Below are 18,596 nucleotides of genomic sequence, written 5' to 3' on the forward strand. Positions count from 1 at the left end.
TTCATTATGTGTATCAAAACGTCATGCTGAAATACATACGTCATACCTGAAATACATACAATTTTTAAAACTAAAATTAACAATAAAACTCACTATCAGGGGAGTGGAAGTCTGGAAATGACGTGGTTTGGAATGTCTGCCGAGCTGGGCAGGAACAGGAGGGTGTGGGGCTGAGCTCTGGCTGTGGGCTCAGGGGGCCCTGTTACTGGGCCCGGCGCTGCTGCTGCTCGTCTCCACTCAGAAATGGCTCCAGGGGCCACAGCCCTGAGGTCACCGTCACGTCCCACGCTCCTGGGTTGGCCTCCCCTAGTGCCAGGGTTTTTGCCAGGAAGTGCACCACGGGCTCATGCTTCCTCCACGGGGGGCATTCATGAAAGCCAATCCCCGAAGAATGCGCACTGGGTGCTGTGGCTGCGGGCCATGATCGCGGCCATGGCGTGGCCAGGCCAGGCCAGGGGCTCCGCATGCGCAGCTGCCCCTGGGTGCCCTCGCCTGAGTTGCGTGGAACGGAGCCACCCGGAGCCGAGCCCGCAAACTAACCCAAGCCAGGGCCCGCGGAGCCAGCCGGCGGGTGTCCCGGGGATGGCAGTGCAGTGAGGGACCCGGCCCGCGCGCACGTGGCCCCGGCCACCGCCATGGCGGACAGCGATCCCGCGGGGTGCGCGGCAGTGGCGGCTCCGGCCCCCCAGCTGGGTGATGCCAAGGAGGGGTCAACATGGAGCCTGTGCGCCTAGCTCCAGGAGGCGCAGGACCGGCTGCAACGCCTGCAGGAGGACTTCATCTACAGCCTGCAGGCACTGGAGGAGCGGGACTGTGGGCTGGAGCGTGTGCACAGCTGCCGCCATGATGCCGCTGTGCCCAGGGCCGGCCATGAACAGGCTGCTGTCCCACGAGGAGGGGGAGTGGATCCTGGAGCAGCTCGCTTGGCCACCACAGCCTCCCTCCCCCCAGCAAGAGGACTGTTGGGAACCTGAGGGACCAGGCTGCCAACGATGATGCCGGCGGCCTCCTCTCCAGCGGGCCCTGCGAGAGGGGCAAAGAAGATGGCGCCCAGGGGAAGTAAGATGGGCAGAACTCAAAAGCTAATTGGCTACGCAACATCAGGGGAGGTGAACAAAACTAGTAACAAGTGTATAGACATATGGCTAGTCCTTTAGAAATCCCCCCATAAAGTGATCTTTTAAGTGACTGGTTGGTCCTTAGCCCTGCCCCAATGACTGCAGTTTTGTGCTATAAAAGGTTCTGTTACGCACAAAGTAAACGAGTCCTTGCTAGACTTGGCTCCCTGCTGCGTCTGATTGTCTCTGGGATCAGGAGGCTGGGGAACGGGCGAGCGGCGCACTTACCTTTCCTGGGACCCAGTCCATCCTGTATGGGTGGACTAAGACCCTGCAGTGGCTACATTCCCCGGCCGCCCAAGGTGTCAGGCCCGTGGCCCACTGTCTCCGCCAGCACCCAGGCGTGCCATCTCTCCTCCTCCCAGGTCTGAGGACTTGGCACGCAGCAGCGCAGGGAGGCGGTCACCCCGAGACTTTGCTACTTACGCTCTTCACAGAGAGAAAGGAAGCAGAGGCAGTTATTCTATCAGAGACAGGCTTTCTGTAGGTCAGTCCCACTCGCCCGTCTGTCCGTCCAGCCACCCGTCCGTCCATCCAACCATGCACTCTGCATCCAAAAGGGTTATTTCCTCGCCGCTGGGCACTGAGCACAGGGCGGTCATTCAGTCCCCGTGCAGCCAGGCAGGAGTGATCCCCTCAGGGAAAAATGCTTTGCTGCTCTCTGGGCCGGTTTGCTTATGAAGACAGAAATGATGAAAATGATATTAGTTTTATTGCATCATTTTACTGACTAGAACGCCAGACTTATAGTGGATACAAATATAAAAATAACCAAATTCTTACAAATAATACTTTGCTGCTACAGTACTGAATAATTAGTGGAGGTTGCAATTATAACACAACTTTAAATAACATTCTCATAATGGATTTAACACAGTCAACCAGGGTCTGGGGTTTAAAGGGTTACAAAGAGAAAAATCCAGGACAAGGTGAAAACTCAAAACGCTCAGATTCCAGCCTCACACTTCATTTAGCCACAAATCCTGCAACACAGACTACAAAACTCACAGCAACTCGTGGTGACACAATCATTTCCTTTTTAGAACAGGCCAAGGTAGCACAGAACGAGAGGGGATGTGGGTCAGTTTCCCAGGCAGACAGCTCCACCCCATCCTTCCCCAAGCACTCGACACCCAAAACAAAAACACAACAAAATAAAAGCAGAACTGAATATGCAAATTCTCTGACGTGTTCTCTTTGCAAAGGCCTGGCCGGCAGCCGGTGGGCAGAGCCAGCCTGGGACCTGGCTCCCCTTGGTCTCACAGGCCTCCTGTGAGCAGCTTACAGCAGATGAGATGAGGTGAGAGGCGCTTCAGTGTTCCTGCAGCTTTAACTGGTTTTGATCTTTGGAGACTGGAGGAAAGGAGAACCCAGATTCAAAGGCCAATCCTACAGAAGCACATCTGCTTCCAAAACACGCAAGAACTTCGGGGCGACGCTTTGTCCACCAGCAGGAAATAAGACATTCCTTCTGCTCCCCACCCAACCTTGCAGACAGAAAAACTGTCTCTGGTATTAAAGGCAACTTTAACAAAAACACGAACACCGACGTTCTGAACTCGACATTCTTCCTCTCTCCACAGAAGTGCTCTCGTCTCAAAGCCAGTGTAGTCAGAGCTCCGGGCCACAGCCCTTCCTGGGGGTGGGTGAAGCCAAGCTTAGCCACAGGCCACTGGGCAGGGCATCCCTCCTTCCTCAGGCCAAGTTCAAGAGCTGCAGGGCGGCTGGGGACCTCATCAGAGGACTGAATGAGACCCCAGAAAGCCACGTGCTTGCTCCGGGACCCTCACACCTGGATGGATGCCAACAACTCGGAGCCACTTCGTGGGCAGCCCGCCAGCCTCATGTTCCAAAGATGTGGCCCTCTCCTTCGGGCCATCTACATCCTTCAGGAACGCGCCAGTCTTACCTTGGTTTCTGGCCTAAAGTGCCATCGGTCAGCCCGACTGCGCCATCCACTCAGAAACTGTGGCGGCTCTGACGCTTCTCAAATCAGGTGGCCCCCAAGAGAGGGAGATGTGTGAGCATTCACGACATTCAGATGTCTGAGCTGTTCCTGACTCTGATAACGGTTCACCAAAACAGCTCCCAATGCATGCGAGCCGTGGCCTCACTACAGCAATAAGGCAAAACTGCCCGCAGGTGGATGCGTGAGTCTGGCTGTGCTGATGGGACACCCGGGTCCTCGCCGTGCCCCGCCCTCAGCCAAAGCCACCTGCCAAACTGCTTCTACAGATCTAAAAACCAACCTGAAGGGACAGTTCCAAACGGGCATTCAACACCTTCGCATGCTTTATCAGTTTGGTTTCTGCTCATAATATGAAGGTTCTTTAAAAGGAACGTATTTTTTAAGCACATTCTGTCCTGCCCTCTTTGAGGGTGGAAGGAGGGACGCGTGAGCCGGGCAGACAGGGCTGAGTCCTGCCCGAGCAGGGGAGCTCCCTACCCTCTGAAGGCTCCTCCATCTGCAGCGGGCACTCACGCCGCCTCACAAGGGTGCTGTGAGGGCAGGTACCGAGTGAGACGTGAGTGTGCCCTCCTAAGGAAACAGCCCAGTGCCCGGCGCTAGAAGGCACATCGGTGGAAGTCAAGACCCTCTTAACGACACCAAGCGGAGGCTGGGAAGCCGCGCCCCAGGGCGCTCTGGGACACACGGGTCCACCTGGCCCGGCTCTTCCCGGCAGCAGCTGAAGGTCCCACAGGCAGGGTCCCCTGCCCCTCCCTCCCACCTCGCCCCAGCTGTGGGGTCCCAACCAGGGCATTTCTGGGCGTGCTCTGTCCTCTCTCCGGTCCGCAGGCTCTCGCCGCCCGTGGCCTGGGCAGGCTCCTTCCGCGGGTGTCAGCCCCAGGCGGGCAGCCGGCGCTGGAGACCAGCTGTGCTCTTCTCACGCCTTCCCACCCCAGCAAGCCTCCGGGAAACCAGAGGCTGCGCGGACGCCCCCTTGCACGGCGCCTCCTTTTTTTTTTCACAGTAAAACGACGACAAAAACCAAACACTCTGAACCACTCCATTCAAACAAGGCTCAGGAACAGGAAGGTATTCTTGAAGCTCACTCTTTTCTGGGCCTTGGGATCCTTCCCAAGACTGCTTTGGGGACAGAACCCTGCGTTCTGCGGAGCTTACAGCTTCAGGCCCCGAAATGGGAGCTGGAGTGACGTCAGCGCGAGGCAGAGGGTGCTCCTGCACCAGGCTCCCTCCGCGGCCCCTCCCGTGGCTGCGGCAGGGGCGAGGAAGCCAGGCTGCCTCGAAAGGAGCCACGTGTGTTGGCCCGGGTGACTGGAGTTCAGGGGCTCGGGGCTCTCCAGTGAGGGCTGAGCCAGCGGGGCACAGAGGGCCACCTGGTTCCATGGAGAGACGGACGCCAAGACCCGAGAATTCAAAAAGGCGATGCTTTGAAAATTCAAGTTAGCATCCACAGACAAAAACCAGAATTTTTGTATTTAGCTCATGAGACGAGTGCCGTGCAGTTGGCAAAACGCATCGCACCTGACCAGCGTTCCTGCTCCAGCAGGTGGTGGTTGGTCAGGGAGACCAGGGGACACGCGGCAGCCCACGCTGAAAACCACGGCGTCGAGCAGTTTCCAGAAGAAACCACCAAGCTCAGGCGGAATTGCGGCATTTCCAGAAGTGGGTGTGCCACTGCGCCCCCAGCGGCAGGGTGCGGGCCATTCTGCCGCCTCTGTGTTCAGTTCACTTCACCCAAACCCAGGGGTCAGGAGCACAGTTCCGCGGGCGCGGAACACAGGCCGCGGCCTCCGTCACAGGCAGAATGAACCAGGCGCGTGCAACCTCCTTGCCGAAGGAAGGCAAGCTCTGGCGGCCCTCCCTGGCCAGAAGTCTTCAGTTCTCCAACGCTGACCTGAACTCCAGCCACATTTCTGGAGGGTACTGCACAGTAGCGGAACAAGGTACAAACGACTGAGTGAGAGAAAATAAGTTATCTCCTCAGTGAATAGCCGTGAGTGGTTGACAGCGTGCCCTGAGCCTTTGGACGAGGCTATGGACACACAGACACGTCACTAACAGGTCAGCACGCTGCCCCACGGCTCCATCCTAGCTCCCTCTTCTTCCTTAGCAACCCAGGACTTCCCAAAGCACCGATGACGCTGGCAACCTCCCATCCCTGCTTAGCTGGTTCCTTTAACCACGCCCAGCTGCAGAGACCCCCATACCAGGCTCCTTTCCCTACACTGGTGAAACACCAGCTCCAACCCCTGCATCCAGCTTCCTGTTTCTACTTATTTACGCAACCTCTGGCCTCAGTGGTGGTGGTCAGAGCCCTGGGCCCCATGCGATGCCCTCCCGGATGACAGGTGCCCCCTGGCCACTCTGCCTGCTGGTTCCCACCACAGGGTAGCTGGATGCCTCTAACTAAAACCAACTGTCGTTTTGCCACAATCCCGACTTATTTGAAAAATTGAGATTTAACTGTAAAGGGAGGGGAAAAAAACGCACAGTCCTAGAAAAATGCATCACCTTAACTAAAAATCCAAACTGACGTTGTGTGCCGTGCCTAACAAATTTCAATTCCTTATGGGGGTTGGCTTAGAAACTGTGGCTCAAGATGACTGAGAAACACTGACGCACTGTACACCCGGCCGCAGCAACTTCCAACCTTAGTGGTTTGTTCATGTGCACCTGCTGTTCAGCACACAGGCACTGGACAGGAAAATAACCAGGGGGCCAGCGCCTGGCTGCAAATGAATCACCAACTTGCGACCTGTAGAAGCGTTTTAGGAAAGGAAGCCCCCTTTCTGAAACAGTCTTGAAAAAAATCCAAACCTCCCTGCCCGATTTACTAAAGTGCAAACTAAGGGAAAACTGGGTCCTGGCGAAGACGCCTACTGGGCTGCCTCGGCTGATGGTCACCTCTGGCCCCAGTGCCGGGCTGCTGTCACTCAGAGACTCTCCTGGCACTGGCCTACGTTCACGTTCACGTTCATGTTCACAGTAACGACAATGGTGCTGGATGAGCAGCCTGCAGTTCCACATGCATCCGTCCCCTTCCGCTGCGGTCATGTCCCTCACACTCGTCCCCCCTGCTCGCCACTCACGGGGGCTCCGACAAGTCCTGGGAGCGGCCAGTGCCTGCTGCAGTCTTCCGAGCCACAGAGAGCCCAGGGAACTGGCTCAGAGCAATGGGTCCCCCTCTGTTTCCTGGATTTAGAAGTAGTCTCGTCTTCTGCTCTCATCGCTGATGAAAGATGGGTTATACTGTCCAGGGAAAATGCAAGAATGCCGTGATCCGGGCAATCCTGTGTAGGCCGGATACAGTCCATTTCGTTCAAGTTCAGGATTCCTTACATTCGTGGGCTGGTTGCCAAAGAGAAAAGGAAAGCCCATTGATTATTCTTAAGTTTAACTTTTTTTTTTTTTTAAAGAAAATGCTATTTTTTAAAATAAACTTAAAATGAAAGCAATTATAAAAAGCAGAGCAGGTAAGTCTCTTTATGGAATCTGATATACATTTGCCCTATGTTACTTTATTATTTGAAAGCCAGAGTCAGAGATGGAGAGACAGAGACAGAGAGAGGGAAGGAGAGAGAGAAGCAGATCTTCCATCCATTGGTTCACTCCCCAAATGGCCACAACAGCCAGGTCAGGGCCAGGCCAATGCCAGGAGCCTGGAACTCCATCTGGGTCTCCCCCTTGAGTGGTAGCGGCTCAAGCACTTGAGCCATTATCTGTTGCCTTTCCAGGTGTACTAGCAGGAAGCTGGATCAGAAGCACAGTAGCCAGGACTTGGACTGGAGTTCTAATACAGAACGCTGGTGTGGCAAGTGATGGTTTAACTGGCTGTGCCAACACCAGCCCCTGCCCGAATTAAAAAAAAAAAAAAAAAAAAAAACAAAACCCTTAATTCAGGGCAGCCCAGTGACATTAGACTAAGGTAGGAAAAGACCATGGTTTACCCTGTATGATGATTATTATCACTTTTACTAAATTTATTTCTTTTTACATTTCACAGGGTTTTATACATTTTCTTGATTAACATGTAATTACTGTCCATCCTTATGGGGCTCAGTGTGATAATTCAAGACATATAGCATGTGCTGATCAAATCACAGTAACCAGCATTTCTGGTTTATTATTTCTTTATGCTTAGAGTCTGAGCTCCTCTCTTCTGCTTCTTCATACAGTATGTTAACAGGTTCTTGTGCACTACAGCACCCTACTGCGCTACACAACAGTGGAGCACATCCTTCTGCATTCGGGTTCCCATTATCCAACCTCTACCAATCACTATTCTACATTCAGATGGATTTTTTTTTAAAGCTTCCACATCTGACAACGTGTGGTGTTCACCTCTCCATGCTTGGTTTATGTCACTTAACAAAATGCCTTCCACTTCCATCCATTTTGCTACCAGGCTGTCACTCTTCCCGCTGGCTGAGCAACAGTGCACTGTGTATACTGCCCACGTTTCCTGCACCCATGCATCCACTGAGGGGCACCGACGCTGATCCTGCAGCTTGGCTACTGTAACCAGCGCTGCAGTGAACATGGGAGTGCGGGTATCTGTGATTTCACTTCCTTGGATGTACACCCAGACGTGGGATGGCTGAGTCACATGGCAGATCTATTTTCAGATTTTTAAGAACCCCATACTGTTCTCCATAATAGCTTATTAATTTCCATTCCCACCAACAGAGTGTAAGAGTTCCTTTTTATCAACAGCCTCACCAGCATTTGTTGTTGTCCTTTTGATAACAGCCATTCTAATTGGGATAAGATGATCTCTTACTGTGGTCTTGATTTTCATTTCCCTGATGGCTAATGATAGTGAGCATTTTCCCACATATTTATCAGCCATTGGTCTCTCTTCTTTTGAGAAATGTCTATTCAGATCACTTGCCCACTTGTTATATTTTTGTTAAGTGTTTTGAGATTCTTACATATTTTGCGTATCAATCTTTTGTCAGATGAATAGCTTGCAAATATTTTCTCCCATTCTGTCAGTTGTCTCTTGACTTGTTTCTTTGCTGTGTAGAACCATCCTCAGTTTGGAACAATCCCATTTGCCTGTTTGGAGATTTGTTTTCTGTGCTTGGTCCCTTATGTTTCCTCTAGTAGTTGCGTAGTTTCAGGTCTTATATACAGGCCTTTGATCCATTTTGAGTTGATTTTTGTATGTCATTTGAGATGGGAGTGCAATGTCAAGTTTAGGGCTTTTCTATATAGAGAGGCAGTTTTCCCAGCACAATTCAGTGAAGATGCTGTCTTTTCTCTGCATGTTTTTTTTTTAAGTTTATTTATTTGTTTTACTTATTTTCATTTTATTTGAAAGGCAGAGAAATAGACACAAAGACACACACACACACACAAACATGCACATGAAGAAAAAGAGAGATCTTCTACCTACTGGTTCACACCCCCCCCCCCCCCCAATGCCCACCAATGGCTGGGGCTGGGCCAGGCTGAGGCCAGGAGACCGGAATCCAATAAGGGTCTCTCAGATAGGTGGCAGGGAGCTAAGTACTGCACCATCATCTGCTGCCCTCAAGGAGCACGCTACCCGGAAGCTAGATGGGAAGTGGAGATGGGACTCGAACCCGTGTGGGTGTCCCAAGCAGTGTCTTAACCATGTGCTAAATGCCTGCCCCTCTCTGTATATTTTCATTGCCTTTGTCAAGAATCAGTTGGCTATAGACACATGGGCTTTTTCCTTAGATTTCTATTCTATTCCATTGGTCTATGTGTCTGTTTTCACGCCAGGATCTATTTGGTTACTATGGCTCTGCAGTATGTCTTCAAATCAGATATTATCATACTTCCAGCTGTGTTCCTTTTGTTCAAGATTGCTCTGGTGATTTGGGGGTATTTTGTTTCCAGAGGAATTTTAGGAATTTTTCCCCTAGTTCTGTGAAGAGTGTCGTTGGTATTTTGATGGGGATTGCACTGAATCTGAAAATCATTTTGGGTGGTATTGACAGTTTAACAATATTAATTCTTCCAATCCATGAGCATGGGGAGTCTTTCCATTTCCTGCATGTCTTAATTTCTTTCATCAGTATTTTTTAGTTTCCACTGTAGAGACCTCACATCCTTGATTAAGTTTATTCCAAGGTATTTTATTTTTCTGTGTGTGATTATCGAGAATGGAAATGCTCTTACAAGTTCTTTACCAGCAAGTTAATTATAAAAATGCTACCGATTCTTGTGTGTTGATCTTGTATCCGGCAATTTTACTGACTTACTGATTTGTTCTAACAGTTCCCTGGTGGAGTCCGTAGATTCCTCTGTACACAGAATCCTATCACCTGCACAGAGGAGTTATCTGACTTCCTCCCTTCCTATTTGCATGCCTTTTATTCCTTCTCTTGCCTAACTGTTCTGGCTAAAACTTGTAACACTAGATTGAGTAAGAGCAGTGAGAGGATGTCCTTGTCTTGTTCCAGATCTTGGAAGAAATCCCTTCAACTTTTCCTCATTCAGTATAATATTGCCTGCAAGTTTGTCATGTATACTTTCTTTTTTTTTTATTTTTGACAGGCAGAGTGGACAGTGAGAGAGAGACAGAGAGAAAGGTCTTCCTTTTGCCGTTGGTTCACCCTCCAATGGCTGCCGCGGTAGGCACGCTGCGGCCGGCGCACCACACTGATCCGATGGCAGGAGCCAGGTGCTTCTCCTGGTCTCCCATGGGGTGCAGGGCCCAAGGACTTGGGCCATCCTCCACTGCACTCCCTGGCCACAGCAGAGAGCTGGCCTGGAAGAGGGGCAACCGGGACAGGATTGGTGCTCCGACCGGGACTAGAACCCGGTGTGCTGGCGCCGCAAGGCGGAGGATTAGCCTAGTGAGCTGCGGCGCCGGCCCATGTATACTTTCTAAACCTAGTTTATTCAGGGTTTTTATCATGAAGATATGTAGAATTTACACACACACACACACACACATATATAAAGACAGAGTTACAGAAAGAGGTAGAGACAAAGAGAGAGATCTTCCATCTGCTGGTTCACTTCCAGCAATGGCCGGAGCGGCACCAATCTGAAGCCAGGAGCCAGAAGCTTCTTCCGGGTCTCCCACGCAGGTACAGGGGCCCAAGGACTTGGGCCATCTTCTGCTTCCCCAGGTCATAGCAGAGAACTGGACTGGAAGTGGAGCAGCCTGGACTCGAACTGGCACCCATATGGGATGCCAGCATCTCAGGTGGCGGATTTACCCACTATGCCACAGCACTGGCCCCCCAAACTTACCTCTTAAAACTGCTTTTGCTGTATCCCATAAATTTTGGTATGTTGTATTTCATTTTTATATGTTTCAAGAAACTTTAAAATTTGCCCTTTGACTTTTTTTCTGTGAGTGATTATTTGTTCAATAGCATGTTGTTTCGTCTCCATGTGTATTTTTCAGCTTGTTAGCATTCCAATGGTATACCTAAGACAAACTCCTGTGAAGGAAAGATCTTTACTTTGGCCCACAGTTCTGTCTGGAGGTTCACAGTCCAAGATCAGGAAATCCCATTGGTTTGGCCTCTCATGAGGACAGATGGCAGTGGTAGAATAGTTGAGGAGGATCACATGGAGTGCCAGGAAGCACAGAGCAAAGGTTGGGTTTGACTTGTGCTTTTGTTATCAACTCTCTTAACAGAACTACCTTCTGAGGTCACAGGACCCACCTCCTAAACACCATAACTGGATTCAGTTTCCTTTCTCTTAGTACCGTCAACTTATGACTTATGTCTACATGAGCCCTATCTATTTTACACCATAGCGCCATGTTATTTACACAACTTCTAAAGTTTCTTTTCCTGTTATTTCTAGTTTTATTCCATTGTGGTTGGAAAAGATATATAATACAATGCTGTTTTTTTTTCTGATTAGCTGAGATTTCTTTTGGGGCCTAACATGTGGCCTGTCCTGGAGAATGTTCGGGTACTGATGACAAGAATGTTTACTCTGCAGCTACTGGATGAAATGTTCTTTAAATATCTGCTATGTCCATTTGGTCTAGTATAGTTGTTTCTTTGATGCTTTTTTTGTTTGTTTGTTTGGACACTGTCTATTGATGAAAGTGGGGCATTGGAGAGGTGCTCAAAGATTGTGGAAAATGCATATTGTGAATAAACTATGCATGAATTTCAATTTTATTGCATCAGAATACACCTATCTTTTAAATTCATTTTTCATGAACTTTCAAAAATCCTATATATTGAAGCCTATGTCTCCTTTTAGTATTTGCTTTATAAAATTGGGTATTCTAGCAGTAGAAACATATATATTTACAATTGTTCTATCTTCTTCAGTTGGTCTTGTCTTTTTACAGTTTTTGTCTTAAAATCTATTTTATCTGATTATTTGTTTTTAGTTTCCATTTGCATGGAATATTTTCTTTTTTACTTTTGGTTTATGTATCTTTAGTAGTGAAATGAATTTCTTGTAGGCAGCATACCACTGGGTCTTTTAATGGTAGAATTTAGTCTGTTTCCACTCAAGGTTACTATCAGTAAGTAAAAACAAAGTTCTAGCATTAAAAGAACTCTCTTCTTTTGTTTAAATATCCTTTGTTCTTTTCTTCCTTTCCTGTTGTTTATCTTTGTGGTTTACTATGATAAGGTTTGATTCTTTCCTATTTTTCTTTTGTTTCTCTGCTCTTCTAGTGGGCTTTATACTTTTACATGTTTCCATAAATAGTAGTTATCTTTATCTTGCTTCTGGATGTAGGATTCTCTTAAGATCTTTTATAAGGCCAGTGCAGTAACGATGAATCCCCTCAGTTTTCGCTTGTCTTGGGAAGTCTTTATTTCTCATTCATGTACACAGGGTATCTCTGCTGGGTATTCTTGGTTGGCACCTTTGTTCCTCCAGAACTTGAACTAGGCCATTCTGTTTCCTCCCAGCCTGTAATGTTTCTGCTGAGAAATCTGCCGTTAGTCCAACAGGGGAGAGCTGGGGTCCCCGAGACGTGACTCGGAGCTTCTCTCTTGCAGTTTTTAGAATTCTCTTTGTGCTGTACTTTTTGGCAGTTTGGCTGTAACATGCCGTGGTAAGGATCTTTTTGAGTCATGTCTATTTGAGGTCCCATGGGCCTCCTGTATCTAGATGACCAGAGCATTCCCAAGAGTGAAGACGTTTTCAGCTATTATTTCACTGAATAGGTTTTCTACGCCTTTCTTTTCTCTTTGCTTTCAGGAACCCCCTCAATTTTCAAATATTTGTTTAATGGTGTCCCAAAGTTCCTAGAAGCTGTCTTAATTCTTTTTGTTTTTTCTTACATGTGTATTTGTGTCTAATAGGATATTTCATAAGACTTGTCTTCAGGTCCAGGTGTTCTTTCTTCTACTTCATCTAGTCTGCTGTTGAGGCTTTCAGCTGTATTTCTTATTTGATTTACTGAGTTTTCCCATTTCTTTTTTTTTTTTAAGATTTATTTATTTATTTGAAAGTCAGAGTTACACAGAGAGAAGGAGAGGCAGAGAGAGAGGTCTTCCATCCGAGGGTTCACTCCCCAATTGGCTGCAACGGCTGGAGCTGTGCTGATCTGAAGCCAGGAGCCAGGAGCTTCTTCCGGGTCTCCCATGTGGGTGCAGGGGCCAAGGACTTGGGCCATCTTCTACTGCTACTGCTTTCCCAGGCCATAGCAGAGAACTGGATGGGAAGTGGAGCAGCCGGGACTCGAACCGGCACCCATATGGGATGCTGGCACTTCAGGCCAGGGTGTTAACCTGCTGCGCCACAGCAACGGCCCTGAGTTTTTCCATTTCTAATATTTGTTTCCTTTGCAAGATCTCTGTCTCTGCTGAATTCTTCATTCATACCACATATCATTTTCCTAATTTTGTTAAACTATCTGTATTCTCTTCTATTTCCTGAATTCTCTTATAGCCATTCTTCTGAACGTCAATCTCCACTTCTTTGAGGCCTACTGCTAGAGTTATTGAGTTCCTTTGGAGTCACCATGTTACCTTATTTTTTATAATTCTTGTGGCTGTATGTTGAGATTTGTACATCAGGTGGATCAGATGTGTCAAGCACTTTCGTAAGACAACTTCTGTAGTAGTGGCTTTCTCCTGAGTATCTGTTTCAAGGGGCTGGTTTGGTAGGCTATGATGGCTTTCGTTCCAGCTGTGTGTGGCCTCTTAGTGTGGTCTCCCTATAGCTTCTCTGGCTTCAATCGATGGCTTTGGGTGCTGCGCTCGCAGAGCTGATATCCAAGAGCTTGTGATTCTGACAGCCAAGTGGACGAAGGGGTACTTCAGTGGCCCAGGCAGATGTACACACTGCAGCGGTGGGGGTGCTCACCAAGTGGTCACTCTACAACGGCAGTGGTGGTGCCACCAACAGGTGGTGGAGTTTTCTTCAGCAAGGAGGGTGGGGTGTGTGGAACGTATACACTGGGGGCGGCTGAGGTGGAAGTCCTGGGGTGGAAGTGGTGGTGGTGGTGGTGGGCATTTAGCAAAGACGCAAGCCCTAGGGCAGCAGGGGTCACCAGCAGTATCCAGCTTAGAGTGCCGGCCTTCAGGTCCGGTAGCAGCTGGTGGCTTCTAGGAACACCTAGTGCAGCCTGCGTACACTCAGGCTCCGAGGTGTTCAGGGCCAACTCTGGGCTGGCTGTGCCTGCAGGCAGGGCTTGGCACAGGGTGCCTGCCCTCACTCGATGATGGGCTGGCAGCATGACTCTGCCCCCGACACACTGCTGTGCGGCAGCAGTTGGGCTCTGAAGCAAAGCTGGGATGCAGACTCCACATAACTCTGCTAACTGGGCTCTAAGACTGTGGGGCCTATGGAGTTCCCATCACTGGAGTTGCCAGTTTCCATGGCGATGGGTCTGCTGGGACTCCCCAGACTGGGGAACTAGGGCTATGGTTGTCTGGTGCACTTTAGTCCACTCTGTGCCACTATGTCAGGTCCCTGTGTCTTACACGTTTCCTGTCTCTCTGTTGCTGGGTTCTAGTTCCACTCATTTCAAAATGCAGCTCTTTATTGGGTTTTCTGATTCTTATTTGTGGAGGAGGAAGATAGCACTGAATACCTCTATTTGGCCATAGTGCCAATCCTTTTCACTGATACTATTTTACCTTTTTTTTTTTTTTTAAAGTATCTTTCTCTGTGGAGCATAACTGGCTTTAAAGTCTCCCTGGCACTTAGCAGAAGACAACTGACATGAGCTTCATAGGGCCCCACGACCCCCTTGTTAGAAGCTCTAAGCCAGATACTGCCAGCAACTGCTGCTGCCCTAGGGCTTGCGTCTTTGCTCAATGCCCACCACCACCACCACCACCACTGCCACCCCAGGGCTCCCACCTCAGCTGCCCATGGCATACACATTCCACTCACCCACCCACCCTGCTGAGGAAAACTCCACCACCTGTTTCTGGTACCACCACTCTCACTGCTAGAGTGGCCACATGGTGAGTGGCCCCCTGCCTCCCAGGGGCCACTGGTGATTCTCAGGTGTCTGATCAGATACCAGTTTAATGGGTCATGAATCAGTCACCTGGTCTACAAAAACAAAACACAACAAAAACACAAAAACCCAACCAAACAAAAAACTCCCTGGGAACAAGTAACAGGCTACTCTGAGGTGCTCACAGGAGCACACAGCTAAATGCTTTCCGGCAGAAATACACCAGTAGATGCTGCTTACTATAAACCGGAGTCTGTAAGAGCCTAATGTGGGGACCTCCTGGACCACACCTGAGCCTACCATGAGGGGTGGCTCCTCTGCTCGGGTGATAGTTTCACACTGTAGGCTTGGGCTCTGCTTCTACAGGCTTCTCAGCCTGCTATGAAGATGGTGTGCATGCACTGGATCTACTTAAGGCCAAAGCCGTGGAAACATGCAGTAAAACTCGGACCTACAAAGCCACAGGCCTGTTTGCTGCTGGTCATTTCATCCCACCGTGGCTGAGGAGGACCTAGCAAAGGACGTGTGCGTGTGGGGGCAGACCTGGACAATTATGGCTTCAGCTAGGAAAGCAAAAGGGACTTCCTGACCAACAGAGGAAAAATTAGAAGAAGCAAAGCCGTAGGCAGAAATATCAGTGCAAGTACCTTAAAGCTAAGCTTGTGTCTGTGTCTGTGTTTACCTTTTTCCTTATTTCTTCTTGTTCTCTGGGTTCAAATTTTTGAAAAAAAAAAAAAGGTCGATCGAAACTACTTGTTAGCATCAACAAAACTGCCACTCCCATCCAAAGTCTGAATCCTCCTGGCTAACTCCCATGGCAACCAGGGGGCCTATAGCTTCCGTAACACGATTGTCTAGTACTTCATTAAGGCCCCATGGGGCAAGGTTTCAGATTTATTGCTGTACCTCAAACAGCTCCACAGAGCACAAGAAGTCACCTGACCCCCGTTTATTTTCCAGCTCAGACAGCCCCATGTGTGTCTGCTTTATGGCTGACACAGAGGAACGTGAACTGAACTGGCAGTACACAGGGACACGAACACCTGGGTTAAATTCAACGTGCAACACAAGAAGGCAGGGTTCAAGGTCTCCTGTTTTCCAAATGACGCAGTCCGGGGCTAGACAGAGCGAGTTAGCACAGCCCCACCGAGTGCGCCATTCAGTGGGCCTGTGAGGTGGGCTTGTGGAGGACGACACTGACTTGTTCTCTTTATACCTCCGTACCCCAGTTTTAATCACTTAACCGCACAAGGTAAGTGGACCGAGGGCTGAATAGCACTGAATTCTTTCTCCCCCTTTTAGTTTCCGTTTCTACACCTTAAAAGCAAGTTCAATAATAAGAAAGTTAACATTAAATCCCACTGAAGTGCTAGATGGAAATAGCCCTCATAGCTCAATACCCAAATCAGTAAATACCACACACAACAGATGGGAAGCAAACTGACTACGAAAGCTGCAAATGAGAGGCCTTGCCACCGTCCTCTTGCTCCCAACCAGCAGCAGGGAGTGCGTCCACCACCACAAACGAACGGTGCTTCTCAGGGGCAAGGGCGCCCGAGGTCGCCGCGCGGGGATACACACCGAGTAGTACACATCCGTCATCTGCAGGAGGTTTTTGGTACTTCCGTTCTCGTGCATTTCAATAGCTTCTCGGCCCCATTCTTGTGAGCGAGGGTTCTTGGGGTACTCAGCGTACGGGGACATTTGGAAATCCCCACTTTTGAAGATGAGCTTGCTTATGTCATTTTTGTTCTTTCTGCAGGATAAAAAATATTCAGAAAGTTCTATGAATAGGTCCTGGTAAAGAAATGGGGTCTGTGAGAGCACCAAGGAGCACTGCACCATTCACTGAGACTGAGTCACCATCACGTTTCTTTGTCGTTGCCCACTGTGGGGTGTTACTACTGTCATTATCTTTATTATTTGCCTAAAACAATTTTAACAAAGATGCGAAAAATCCCTTCCGGGGCCGGGGCCAGGAGGACACAGACAGCTGCCCAGGAGCAGACTGAAGCCTCTGTGGAGGACAGGGGTCACTATGACTGGGAGCAGTCAGGGAAAGAGGAGTCCCAAGCGCATAGCACGCTGCAGCCAGAGGCCCTAAACAAGGCTAGTCCAGGCTCCCATCCTCCCAAGCCTCAGAACTCACAGGGTGGGCAGAGTGGGCCTCCCCAGGTCTACCGAGTCAGGAGCTTTGGGGCTGAGTAAAGAGACCCAACTTGTCCTCCCGGGCTGCCTTTTGTTACCAGCAGAGCTGGGACTCAAAGTCAGGCCTCTCACCCTCCCAGGCAGTGCTCTTCCTACTTTACAAATCCTAAAGACGGGATGGTTTATTTGCCCAAAAAAGCCCACCTATTTATAGACATACACCCATTCTCATTTCAGCAGGTCAGAAAAATCCTGTGACATTTCACTACCAGCAATGTTGGACGACGCGTTCTTCATCTATCTAGCAGGCCTATGATCAGACACTTTAAGTCAGATTTGCCTTGGATAAGATAGTCTGAAGATTCTTTCTTCTATCTCACTTTCCTATAAGTGAATTTCCCGGTGAACATACAAAGTTGACTGGAAGATAATAAAACCAAACGTCCAGCGTGTGGCTTAGGTATTGGCCCTTGGTGCAAATTCAAAACAGACTCTCACTGTGCTGCTCCCTGGTGAGTGGGGTAGTCCAGTCCCTAAGCAATGACTTACTGGTTCATAACTACCTTCCCTTCCCAGTCAACCTTCCTGGACCAGCCACACCACATGACACAGAACACACAGCAAACGTGAGGCTGCACCCCCGAGCATTCAGCCTCTGTCCCTCTGGGTAACTGTGCTTAGTCTCATGCCCAGAAGTCCATTTCCACTCATACGGTTGATCTTTGATGATCTGATGGCACTTTAGGAAATGATAAGCAAAGGCCAGACTATAAGGCCTGCATTCGTAAATGGGCAGTTAGGGCAAATTGTTCTCTGTGGCCTTACTGGGGACAGAGGAGATCTTGAAATGGCCTCAAGTCAATGGTGGGAGAGCTAACTTGCTATTTTGGGAGGCTTCCTCCACCTGTCATTCCTACCATTAATTATCATCCCAAATCAAAGGTCTTACTCTCCCCTCATTTGAATAATCACAAAGTCAATTCCCTCCTTCTCTTGGTTTGCTTCTCTCTGTAGACTATATACACACAGCTTCATTGAGATATAATACACTTACTATCAATTTACCCATTTACTGGCTTTTAGCATGTTCGGAATTGTGCAACCATCATCACAATTTTAAGACAATTTTATCACCCCCAAAAGTAGCCCCAGGCTCCTTAGTCATCACTCCTCAGGTCTCTCCTATTCCCTCACTCCACCACCACAGCCCTAGGCAATACTACTAATGTGATTTGTGTCTCTAGTTAGATTGGCCTATTTATTTATTTTAGAAAATTCTTGGCCGGCGCCATGGCTTAACAGGCTAATCCTCCGCCTTGTGGCACCGGCACACCGGGTTCTAGTCCCGGTTGGGGCGCCGGATTCTATCCTGGTTGCCCCTCTTCCAGGCCAGCTCTCTGCTATGGCCCGGGAAGGCAGTGGAGGATGGCCCAAGTCCTTGGGCCCTGCACCCATATGGGAGACTGGGAAAAGCGCCTGGCTCCTGGCTTCAGATCAGCACTATGTGCCGGCTGCAGCGGCCATTGGAGGGTGAACCAACCGCAAAAAGGAAGACCTTTCTCTCTGTCTCTCTCTCACTATCCACCCTGCCTATCAAAAAAAAAAAAAAAAAAAAATTCTTATCAGTAGGATCACATGATAGCTTCTTTCCCTTTTTTGGCTGAATAATACTTCATTACATGAATACATCCTGTTTTATTTATTTACTCATCAGTTGATAGATATGGGAGTAGTTTTTAGCCTTTTGGCTATTATGAATGACATTGCTATGAACAATCATATGAGTACAAGTTTTTGTGTGAACATATGAATTCATTTCTCCTGGGTATACACCTAAGAGTGAAAGTGCTGTATTCGACTTGTAGACTTCTTCAAAGTGAATGTATCATTTTATGTTTCTATCAGCAGTGTATATGGGTTCTGATTTTTTTTAAAGATTTATTTATTTGAAAGACAGAGTTACAGAGAGAGAAGGAGAGGC

General features: G+C 48.9%; 1 protein-coding gene across 1 annotated transcript in view; it reads right to left on the minus strand.

Moving 5' to 3' along the window:
* Positions 1-1,834: 1,834 nt before the first annotated feature.
* HEG1 (heart development protein with EGF like domains 1) overlaps positions 1,835-18,596 on the minus strand; it is an 89,495-nt gene continuing 72,733 nt past the window's right edge. Inside the window, exons 16-17 of the mRNA XM_062209157.1 lie at positions 16,049-16,223; positions 1,835-6,432 (exon numbers count right to left, since the gene is read on the minus strand). Coding sequence (XP_062065141.1) covers positions 6,283-6,432; positions 16,049-16,223 — 325 coding nt within the window. The 3' untranslated portion in view covers positions 1,835-6,282. The remainder of the gene's footprint in view (positions 6,433-16,048; positions 16,224-18,596) is intronic.

Source organism: Lepus europaeus, chromosome 2, assembly GCF_033115175.1.
Source record: "Lepus europaeus isolate LE1 chromosome 2, mLepTim1.pri, whole genome shotgun sequence".
NCBI classification, from domain to species: Eukaryota; Metazoa; Chordata; class Mammalia; order Lagomorpha; family Leporidae; genus Lepus; species Lepus europaeus.